Source organism: Solanum pennellii, chromosome 8 (assembly GCF_001406875.1).
Source record: "Solanum pennellii chromosome 8, SPENNV200".
NCBI lineage: Eukaryota > Viridiplantae > Streptophyta > Magnoliopsida > Solanales > Solanaceae > Solanum > Solanum pennellii.
In genome coordinates, this window is record NC_028644.1 from 59,009,609 (window position 1) to 59,021,972 (window position 12,364).

Sequence of the window (12,364 nt, forward strand, 5' to 3'; positions counted from 1 at the left end):
GCGTGAAAGGCTTAATTTAGCCAATATTTTATTTTATTTTCTCTTCTTCTTCTCCAATTTTTAAGTCACCAACTCCCACCATTTTTTCAAGCTTAAACTCCTTCAATGAAGGTCAATCTTTTTATTCAAATCCGTTTTAAGTCATTTTTTTATTCTTAATTGTATTACTTTTCTAAATTTAACATTATCTCCCTCTACCTTTTTTATCGGATCAATGGATTTCAATGCCCATAAATCATATTTGATCTCTCCTTCTTCTCTTCCCACAAAACAACATTAAAAAGAAAGAAAAATACTAAAAGAAAAGAAAAAAACACAAAAAAGATAGAGTGTATGAAAAAAGACTATTTTCGATTCCACCTTTTTCACCAAAAAAATGGATATGAACATTCATATTTTATAATTTTTCTTTCTTCCTTTCCTTGTCTCCCTCCTCCTCCACTCCTTTCTCTCAAAACAACACTAAGATAGAAAGAAAAAAAGAATCTAAAACAATTTTAAAGAGCAAATTAAGAGAAATGTTGGGTATAGTACAGAAGACAACTGCATGTCATCAACGAGTGTATTACACTCTCCTTCGGCTTTTTTTTTCTTATTGTAAAAATAGTGTGAAGAAAATATAACGGGACCCTACATGAGGTGTCTACAATGAAAATCGCATAGTTCAATTATCCGTGTGNAGTTAAATTATCCGTGTGAAATTTGGTGCCAATTTTAGGAGGTCACCGATGAGTTTGGAAAAATAAACATTTATCTCTAATTGTCTCTATATTTCTATTGGTTTTATCTTTTAGTATTATTAGTTTTAGCTTTCACTTTAACATACTAATCACTTATTTACTCATATATTCTTTTTTTGCTTACGGAAACAGAATGTAATATGTACAAATTCTTAGTACTTATAACGGAGCTTGCAATTAGAGAAGGCTTTGTGAAATCTTCAAGGAAGCTGAAATCGATCTTTTGACGATGGAGTTGAGATGTTCACAACTTAATTATAACTACGATTATATTTTATATGAAAGTTAGGCTTATAAAAATTTTATACACTAGTAGTGTCAAACGTGCAACGCACGTTTTCAAGACTAGTAATATATATATATATATATATGTAACTACCATGTATATGTATCAATGATTGTGTTTGTATATCTACACAAACCTTGAATTTGTATACAATTGAATCGAAATAAAACATTTGTATATCAAATCTCTTTCTCACTTTATACAACACAAATTTTACATTGTAATTTGTGTTTGTATAAATCGATAAAGAGAGAAATGCAAAAGAGAACTGGTAGGAGAAGATTTGTGTTTCTATAATTATAAGTGTAAAGGACGAAAATATATATATTTGTATATAATATTTTCTCTCGCATTATACAAACACAAACACAATATATACATTTGTGTTTGTATAAAAGTGAGAGAGGCGAGCGAGATTTCTAGGAAGAGAGACGAATGACAAGTGTTCGCTACAAATTAGAAATTATAAATAAAACTGTGTTTATAACATTTAATTTATAAATCAATAGTTTGCAACCCATTTTGTACAACTTTCTCTTTATTTTATTTTATTTCGAAAAGAATAATTCATATGAATTTCAATTAAACAAAAACAAAAAATTACATCATTAAAAGGAAATGAAGGAAAAATAATTAAAAAAAGCAATGAAATGGTAAAATGCATTTTGATTTTTGGCCTTGTATATGCAAATAGAAGCAAAAAAGAAGAGTAAAGTTGACTGTAGTCCAAACATTTTGGTAACACCGTAGAAGTACGCCGACACTTGCCTGTCGCCTCCTCCTCCGCTTCACGACGGGGATTTCGTCCTCTTTTCCCGACCAAAGGTGACTCCACATTCTCCACTCCGTTTTCATTTATACTCCGATGGCAACGCACAACTTCACTATAGTATACACATGACTTATACTTCCTGCCATTTTTGTTCGTCGTTTTCGTATGTAAATCGATGGATTCGAAGCTTTATTATACTTTATCTACTGATTACTGCGGAAATTCAATAATGTAGCATATTTATTTCTATACATGTTCCATTTTCTCAATTATCTATTCGTGGTTCATTTCTATGTTTAGAGTTCATTATTTTGTTGATTGATTTGTGGATCTCTGATGTAGTTATGTTAGACAGTGTGATGTTTGTAATCGAAGACACTTTCTTTGATTGAAAGACATTCTTATCTTACAACACTGAGACCAATGAAATTGATTTTCCCTAATTCATGTTATCTCTATAACTCTCTACCAATAGTTTCCAAGTGTGAAGTTCCAAGTTTGCATGGAGAAAACATTTTGACAATATCAGGTATCGAACATAAAGTTTGCAGTAAAGCGTTTTCTGTGCTTAAAAGCGAAAATTGCGATTAAAAGAACTTGCTTGTATCTGCATTGAGGTGAAATGTGTTTAAAATGTCACTTCATAGTTGATAGTCGAATGTATACTGTGTTTTTGGATTACCTTACGATTGTAAGACTTAATATATGCTACAATATTTTTTTTTTAATTTGTCTACTACTTTGCTGTCTGAGAATTTTCTTGTGTTTTGACTGCTTTCTTTTTCAGGGAGTCCATTGAGTTTGAAATAGATGGACCAGGTAAAGGAGTTATTATCTGCATCTTTAGACTTAAGTTGCTTTTGGGCATAGGGTTAGTCTTATGTTGATAATGATTTGGGAGTAATTGCAGTATGAAAAAGTTGAGAAGATTGGGGAAGGAACATATGGTGTAGTGTACAAGGCTCGTGATCGTGTAACTAATGAAACTATTGCACTGAAGAAAATAAGGTTGGAGCAGGAAGATGAGGGGGTACCAAGCACAGCTATTAGAGAAATATCTCTCTTGAAAGAGATGCAACATGCTAATATTGTGAGGTATATTTTTGTGATATTACTATGCAATTGTATTGTTGTGATTGACATAGAGTGTAATTTGGACCCTCCTTTGGTTTCTTGTGGTTATGCTATCAATGCGAGGCTGATTATATGTGAAATTCGTTTTATTTCTATTTTCTAGTGATCCTATACTAAAAATTTATGCAGGACCTTCATTATTTTAATTTTCATATAGCTTTCTGGCCTCGGTGCTGTTCCTTTTTACCAATTTGTGAAATTTCTCTTAAATACCTATTTTCTTTGAATACTGTAACAAGGAGTCCCTGATGAAGATAATCTTTTCCCATGCATCTTATTTTGGGCCGTCGGGACAGGATCTAGCAGTTGAAATTTGTTGCTTTAATTTATCTGGAGGAATCCTCAGGGATATATTGTTTCTCCGTTTTTACCACTCTATATCCAACTCTTGTTCAAGTTTGATTGGGTTTGATAACTTCTACTTTGTAATGGTCACACTCCAATACTTAGTAGGCAACTTCTAGTATGGAAGGTAAAGCCATACGGTATAACTTGGATTTTACAATTGTAAACTTTAACAACTTATTTAGTTTTGAAGTACTGTATACATTGTTCATGTATGTATCAATACCACATCTACACATTTTGGGTCCTGCAATAGCCAATAACTTTTTTATAACCGTAGTGTCCGGACCAACTTGCGTGCACCTTAACTAATTCCACGGGATACTTACTATAATTCGTCATCACATGTATCTGGTAAAAATGTCCACCAAGGTTGCGAGAGATAGGAGTTCACCTAGTGTTTTTGCATTTGTTGGGATGTGAACCTGAGACCTCATTGTACTCAACCCACTTCATTGACTACTAGACCACATATTTTCTTTCGAAGGTAGAATATTTGAAAAACCAAGAAGTTCATCAGTCATTCCTCCATTAGTGGATAGAAATTTTTTAGGAGTAGTTAAGCTTTTAGTTTTTCCCTTAAATGTTTCTATATTAGCTAGAACTTGTTTGTCTTGTGGTTTTGGACATCAAACACGATAATATAATTTGGAGTTTGTTTATCTGAAAGGTTTAGAAACGGTTGACCTTATAAGAGAGGTTTAGAAGCTGGTTGAAATGTTCAGTTGCTTTCTGAATGATGATGAGAGAAGAGTAGAAGTAAAAGTAGAAAGATTCTTGGACTGCCATGAGATTATTCTTTTGAATGATAATTGTAAAGGGACCTCCTTAGGATGGGTGTGAGTGTGGGAGGGATGCCATAAGTAGAAGCCAGAAGGTCTGCGTGATGGGGGTTAGTCTTCTTCTGTTTGGCAGATTGAATTAAAATAAATTAGAGAGCAGATAACAGATTCATAGAGTACACATCTGTACCTTCAGTTGCAATGTTAAATCATTTTTTTCGTAACATGGCAAAAGCTGTTTTTTCTAGTTTGTACCAGTATCTTCTGCAAATCCAAGATAGTTCCTTTTTTTTCTTATTGGTCACAGGTTGCAGGATGTGGTGCACAGTGAAAAGCGATTGTATCTAGTGTTTGAATATCTTGACTTGGACTTGAAGAAGCACATGGATTCGTGTCCTGAATTCTCTAAGGATCCACGTCTGGTTAAAGTGAGTAAAATCTCTATTATAGATTGGAGGTTTGCTTTTTCACTGTGTTAGCCATTTTTTGTTGCTTCATCAGGAAGCTGGTCATAACTTGCAGCTCTATTTACAGTTTTAACTTCAAGAGGGAGGGTGATGAGCTAAGAAAAATACTTGAAAACAAAGATTATTTGATTTATAATTTGATTAACTGCTACTTGAGTGGTTACGTTTATCAGTTTCACAGGCTTCTTGCTTGTTGTCAGCAATTAAGTGATCTTTCCAATTCTGCAGATGTTCTTGTATCAAATACTCCGTGGTATTGCTTATTGTCATTCTCATAGAGTTCTTCATAGAGATTTGAAGCCTCAGAACTTACTAATAGATCGACGTACAAATGCTTTAAAGCTGGCAGACTTTGGTTTGGCTAGAGCATTTGGTATTCCTGTCAGAACTTTCACTCATGAGGTATAAACATGCTTTTTTGTTCTCTCTAAGATGCGCTGGACCTTGTCTTATTGTTATTACCTTATCTCATATTCCATTTCAAGCCCGAGGGGAAGTGGTTATCTATGACTCAGCAACTTGCTTCATGTCTGATATCTTCTTTAAGATTTTATCCAATTTGTCTAACTGAAAAAGTTCTTTCTCTATGTAGTATTCCTTAAACATTTATGGCTTTAAGTTATTCTGTTAGCTTTGCCGATAAGTCAAGAATTAGCTTATCGACTCCTCAAACAGTACTATAAGAATTGGTATTGAACATCCCACCTGTAATTGTACAGGCTACATCACAATAACATATTTTTGTTTAATACTATCTCCGGGCCCATCACTTTAGGGCTATCTCTCACCGCTGATAGTCATGGTTCAACATGCCACTGATGCTTCAAAAGGCGTAGAGCCGTAGATTCTAAGGGCGCTACTAAAAGCTCGCCTAGCCATTTCTTATTAACATAATAATGACACTGGGCCTTTATTGCAACCTACTTTACTGAATAAACTGTTTTATATTTTATACCAACAATTAAGAATTGTTTTTCCCTAGGATTCCAAGCTTTGTCCATTTATTGTCTAAAAAGTAGAGTCTATATCTTTTATATTTGTTTCTTTAAGATCCAGAACCCATTTGATGGTTTATCCATATGTTGTCTAATTTTAACTTTGATGATTGATTTTCATGTTTTAGGTGGTGACATTGTGGTATAGGGCACCAGAAATACTGCTTGGATCACGCCATTACTCTACTCCTGTTGATGTGTGGTCAGTTGGTTGCATATTTGCTGAGATGGTGAATCAGCGCCCTCTGTTTCCTGGTGACTCTGAGATTGATGAACTTTTCAAGATTTTCAGGTGTCAATATATACATGTCTTTTTGTTGATGCTTTATTACTGACAAACAAAATGTACACGCTAATGCTTTGATGATGGTTAGTGACATGGTTTCATGAAGTAAAATTTTGTTTCCTGTTGTTGACCGTTCCAGTTCCTTCTCAGAAGGAGATGAGCATAAAACTTTACACTTCCCTTGTCATGCATCATAGTCCAAAATCCTTGACTAGATAAAGGCAAAGGGAAGAACAAAGGTGATTGGAATGTGGTTTCTGGACAAACTTTGGTTTCAAGTTCTTTGTAACTTTAGTTTTGGCTGTTTAATGTATGATTGTGATCTTCATTCGTTCATGCTAACCAGCATATTTATCTGTCAATAAATCTATCTTTTCTTACTGCTCTATGGGGTTCAGAAAAGTTTCAAAATTGGGTTTATGCTATGGTTTATCTTTTTGCTGTATAGGTTCATGGCTATAATTTCTATGTAAAAATGATCATAAGTTCTTAGTGAGCTTTCTTGTATTAAGGAGTTTCAGTGTTTTGTTTCTTCTGCTTTACGTTATTATATTTTCCCCCTTATTTGATGTTCTCTAATTTCCTCTGTATGAAGAGTGATGGGTACTCCAAATGAGGATACATGGCCTGGAGTGACTTCTCTGCCTGATTACAAATCTGCCTTCCCAAAATGGCCTCCTAAGGTAATCTATTTCTCTTTGTTTTTACTTGATTTTCCTGTCCATATTTCTAGGATCTCACTCTGCAAAGTACTTCATTGGATCCCCTCATACTTGCAGGACCTGGCAATTATTGTACCAAATGTTGATGGAGCAGGCCTTGATCTTCTTGGTGTAAGTTTGTTTATAACTTACAAATGAAAGATTAAAACGTCGGGATTTTCTTTTTTATCTTGGGAGATGTGCCAATCTTTTTCTCTCTGAAATATGTTCCGGCAAAGTTTCCCTCTGTTAAAACTCCATCATTTTTAGCACTCATGGAAAGCAAGGCCTATTTCTTTTCATGGAAAAATGTTTTGAACTTATCAATTCAGGGGATGGCTGATTCGTGTTAATCGAAAGAAGCAGGAGAATATCAAGATGGATTAAAATAGGTGGAGTAAACTTTACATTCTAAAAATAAATAAATAGGCATAGTAAACTTTAGATGAGTATGGGATACTCTCAAGCAAACATCAAAAGGAACGGGGAAATATTACAGACGATGGGGGAGGAAGTCACAAGCATACATTTACTGAGCCTTTCTAAGTTTCAATTTTAATGGCTGATACATTCGAATTGAAACATTGCTGGTAGACAGGTAATCAAGAATGATTATCCCGGAGCCAGATTACACTTTCTGTGGAAGAAAACATCACGCTGATTCAAGCAGGTAAATACGCGAACGGGGTCTTATTTTGACACTGCTGAGCTTACACAATGACCGAAGATGATGGAATTCCTCACTATGTCGTTCGATTATATGGTCAAGGTTGCTCTTGTCGAGATGCATAGTTGGAACTGTCAATAATCCATTCAATCACAATCCCAACAGGAAAGTGATTAAAATTGTTTTTGGACGGATGGAAGGTCTGCACTGGTATGAAAGTCATTTGTTTCACTCACAACCAATTTCTTATTGAGGGTACACCACGATTGGTTGTGGAATGGAAGGCGTCTAGCTTTAGAATGGTAGTCACCAGTTACAAGCCCTAAGTTGGTCAGCCAGATTTCATAGAATAAATGGATGAGACTTTTGGGGTTCCTTTTATGCATGGAGACTAGATTTCTTTAAACTATTGAAGACCTCTACGGTGGTTTAGGATACAGAGCACCAGAATCATCACCTTTGGGTGAGTATCTGTGTCAATAACTCTGCATATAAATGCCCTGGGAAAATTGAGCTAGACATAGAGCACTTGGAGGTATGAAATTTCAATTTCAAAAGACATCGCTCCACACCAAAGCCTATTAGTGCCTCAAAACTGCCGGAGAAAAAGATATTGGGGAGTTGATGGTCAAAACAGTGGTAAACACATCAGAGTTAGCAGATGAAGTGTCCTATCCAATTGATGTATGTGGTAAACAGTTGGCCAATGAGCACTTTAATTCAAATCAGCTGGGTCGGGTCTTGAATAATACCCGATCCACTGAGCATAGTGGTCTAAGTAAGGGCAATGAGAAGTCCAAATTGGGTTGTGGTTCAGATTACCTATATTACTTTAAAGTCCCAAGAAGGAATGCCATACAAAGATCATAAAGGAAAGTCCGTACTGAAATAGAGATCCAAAACAACTTTGGCCGAACCATGTTAGCCAAAATAAGTCCAAGAAGCCTCTGATTACTAACAGGAATTATGCAAACATAGGCTGAAAGCAACATCATCATTGAACCACCACTGCTTGTAATTATCAACGTTAATCACCCTGAAAGCAGATAATGAAGCTGAAACCTTCATTAACAACCTGAAGGGACTTTCAACTTGATATGGTCTGATATTGCTTCAACTGTTTTAGCTTGTCATATATTGACTACAATTTTTCTTATAGCGATATGCTCTCAGCTTTCGTACCTTGGCATGAAGACGAACAATTGCAATTGCAAGAAAATTCAGCAACCTGCAGTTATTGAGACTTCAAAATGTGCTATCTAGTAAGGAGAACAACATGCAAGGCATTGGATATTAATGTAGTTGGCTGTGAACATGAGATTCTAGATTTAGTTCTGAGAGTGGATTAGAGGCGAGACTCAGATACAAAGAAGAGGAACATTTAATATGTTCTATTAGTTATGTTGGTGGCAGTAAAAAAGAGGGTATGTACTACAAGGCAGAGTCCGATGAAAATCAAAGTTCTCAGCTGGAATATTAGGGTTCTACATTATAAGAATAAAGGCTCTAGTTCGAAAAGGGTGCCAACAAATATGACCTATCAAATATGAGGGAATAGGTGGTCTAGTTGAGGGGAACTGAAGGTATTAAGCTATGTTACATGTGATTTGGATGATTAACAAATATGATACAAGAACCATTTCTAAACATGTCTCAGAAAAGGACCGGTAGTGTTTATAACAAACAACTACTGAAGAACCAGTTCCTTAACATGTCTACAGGAAGAACTGGATTACAGAAGTACACTGCATGAAGTGAAAGAACCAGGTCCTTCATAGTAGACTGGAGAAGACTATTGATCAGATGCAAAGTAGATTCCAAGTGCTATAGAACTATTGATAATTTTATAGCAACTGCCACTCGACTTGACAAGACGAAAGTCCCTTGGTTAAAGAAAAGAAGTACAGGGGTATGATTGAATCTTTGTTATACTTGAATGCTAGCAGGCTTGATATTGTATTTAGTGTTGGTCTTTGTGCCAGATTCAATCTTGTCCAAAGGATCCTCATATGAAAACTGGGAAGAGAATACTTAGGTATATTAAGGTACATAGGACCTGATCCTTTAGTACCCATCCGGAGGACCTTTTGAGCTAATAGGATATGCAAATGTTGTCTATGCTAAATGCTTCAAGGATAGGAAGAGTACATATGGGAAGGCTTACTGTCGAGGATCATGCGTGATTTCTTGGGCAACAAAGATGCAAAATTCTGTGGCGTTATCTACTATAGAAGGGTAGTATGTAGCTATTGCTTCTTATTGTGCACAACTATTATGGATCAAACAACAACTTAAGATTATGGTGTAATGATTAAACGGATTCCAATTTTTGTGATAATACGAGTGTCATGAACATGGCAAAAAACATAGTTCGTCACAAAAGAATAAAATATATTGATGTTAGACACCACATTTTGAAAACACAATGAATTGAAGACACATCTTTATGGAATTTTGCAAGATGGAGGAACAAATTGCTAACATATTCATTAAAGCTTCGAGTCGGGACCACTTTGGAAGAAATCACTTATAGCTTGGACTGCTCAAGATGGATTATGGACCTTCTCATCTCTCAATGATTGGTTTTACTCTATCATAGAAGATGCTTTTAATGAGGACACAGATGCAAAATTTCAAGAATGTTGTTAATCAACAAACTTGGTCCCTATGCAGGGTTATGACTAAATATGATTAGGTTCCCATAACCTAGCCACCTACTAGGTTGCGATGAGTTGAAGGTTAGTCTGTAGATGAACTTTGGTAAGATCACACATCTTACTAAGTCATATGCTGATCGAAGTTAGATTGCACTGTAGTACACATGTGACTACTATGGTTTTATTATGGGTTTGTCATCATCAAAAAGGAGGAATAATATTGAGATACATTACATGTGAAGTTTTCATGATTAACAAACATAACAAACATGATTCAAAAACCAATTTCTAAACATGTCTCAAATAAGGGCTGGTACTGTTTATAACAAACTACTTGAGAACGGATTCCTTAACATGTCTAAGAAAAGAATGGGATTGCAAAAGGTCATTGCACGAAGTGAAGGAACCGAGTCCTTCATGGTAGACTTGAGAAGACTATAGATCAGATGCAAAGCACATTCTGAGTGCATGAAGTACTTCTTGAGGAATTTGGTTTAACGACTGAACCCATGGATCAAATAACAAAACATAAGAAACGTTATCATATTTGCACAAATGTAAAGGCCTTCGAAAATTGGAGAAAACAAGTGGAGGCTGACATGTGAATGGAAACCAACATAAACCTGGATTAGGTTCTTGGATTTTTGAACCAATTCTTCTTTGCATTTGGAGGACAAGAAATGGTTATTCCTACTCCTACATGAAGTACCACAGTGATGCTGGTAAGATATGCACAAGAGACACCACTAGAAAAATAGAGAATATATTCAGAATGTCTTCGTGAGAGGGAGTCAACTGACAACACAGAAGAACTTGTTCTTGAGAAAATTATTGCTTACTATTCTTGTCTCGTTTGATTCTTTGCTCTGAAATTGCAATCTCTTACATTCATAGTGGATTTGTATTATGTGTTGCATTGAGTTGTAAAGAACTTTCTTAACTGGGGTAGAGACTTGAAAGAAGTAACTATAATTAGGGAGATTGTATAAAGGAAAGGTACTAGAGTTAGTTCCTTTGGTTATAGAGTCGTAATCTAAAACCACGCAAGTTCTTAGTGAAGATTTGAGGGGAATCCTATTGGGGTAAGTCATGGTTTTTGACTCCTGTGAGCAAGGATTTTTTCATGTAAAATCTTTATGTTGATTAGTTCCACCTTTACTTCATTATTGTTGAAGAGTTCTTTAATACATAAGTGACTATATAAAATAATAGAAGGTGTGTAGCATGAGAGGTATCGCAGTCCTGTGGGATAAGACTTTGAAAATGCAATGAATTTCATCAAAGGCAACTTCTCTATTAAGTTACCCTTATCTCAAAAAAAAAGAGGCAACTTCTCTATTGCGTGTTTCTTTGGAAGTCTTTTAAGAAGATCTCCAATGGTCTTTCGTAGGATTGTATGTCCTCATACCAAATACAAAGAGGAAAGAGTTTTGAAAGTAACTAGGAGTAGTGAGAGGCATCTGGAATAATCATTGGGTTGTTTGAAGAGACTTAAATGTATGTCAATTTGAAAAGAAAGGCATTAGAAGATCTTAAATATGAAGAGCTTTATCAAATACTATTATAGACTTGTACCTGAAAGATTTACCTCTCCGGGGGTACAATGCACTTGGTCAAGGGGAAAGGATAATGTCAAAGCTTCTCAAGATCGATAGGTTTCTTATATCCACAAAATGGAATGGAAGTTTCAAAATAATCAAACAGCTGGCTGTATCAAGAGTGATATCTAATCACAAACTTCTTTTGTTGGAGAATGAGGAGTGGTATACAACACATCTTGTTTATAAAATATTAGAATTTGTGGCTGCAACAAGAAGAGTTTATTGACATGAGGAAGGAGTGGTGGAAGAACTGTATGATCAGTGCCAACCTAGATTTTATCCTCATACAAAAATTGAGGAACTTGAAAAAGGACAAGCAATTAGACCAAAGATGTCTTTGGCAAATTGGAAGCAAGAACAACCAAGGCCCTGGAAGAGCTTTCAACTTACTAGATTAGGCAACAAACAACATAGTTTTAGCACATCTAAAATGCAAATGGTACTTAACCTGAAAATGGAGCTGATGGAACTTGCTCATGATGAAGGAATCTTATGAAGACATAAATTTAGATGCATGTGGCTCAAAGGAGAGGGGAATACAAGATACTTCCAAACAGTTGCAAACTCACACATAAGGAATAATAACATTGACAAGCTCAAAGTGCATTATGAAATAACAAATGATAAGGAGGAGATCAAAATAGATATTTTGAACTTTTGTCAATTTCTTTTTATAGATATTTTGAACTATTATCGGAACCTGCATGTATGATGAGAATGAAACTTGGAGGGCCAATGGCAATGTTGATTATGTAGCCATATCCTTATGGGAAAATAGGGAGATCTTGGCAAAAAATTTTGAGGAAGAAGTGCAATAGGTCAGTCATGTCTTCCAGATAGCCTCAGGCCTAAATGAGTTTATTTTTGGCAATAATAACATATACCTCGTATAATTCCACAAGTGAGGTTTCGGGGGGGGGGGTAGGAGGGG

The 12,364-nt window shown here is 35.4% G+C and overlaps 1 protein-coding gene across 1 annotated transcript in view; it reads left to right on the forward strand.

Annotated features, from left to right (window-relative positions):
* The first annotated feature begins 1,699 nt into the window (after nucleotides 1-1,699).
* The window catches only part of LOC107029008 (cell division control protein 2 homolog A), a 17,404-nt gene continuing 6,739 nt past the window's right edge, over nucleotides 1,700-12,364 (forward strand). Inside the window, exons 1-8 of the mRNA XM_015230286.2 lie at nucleotides 1,700-1,851; nucleotides 2,586-2,617; nucleotides 2,709-2,893; nucleotides 4,367-4,487; nucleotides 4,755-4,928; nucleotides 5,650-5,813; nucleotides 6,403-6,490; nucleotides 6,587-6,640. Of these exons, the coding sequence (XP_015085772.1) occupies nucleotides 2,609-2,617; nucleotides 2,709-2,893; nucleotides 4,367-4,487; nucleotides 4,755-4,928; nucleotides 5,650-5,813; nucleotides 6,403-6,490; nucleotides 6,587-6,640 (795 nt within the window). The 5' untranslated portion in view covers nucleotides 1,700-1,851; nucleotides 2,586-2,608. The remainder of the gene's footprint in view (nucleotides 1,852-2,585; nucleotides 2,618-2,708; nucleotides 2,894-4,366; nucleotides 4,488-4,754; nucleotides 4,929-5,649; nucleotides 5,814-6,402; nucleotides 6,491-6,586; nucleotides 6,641-12,364) is intronic.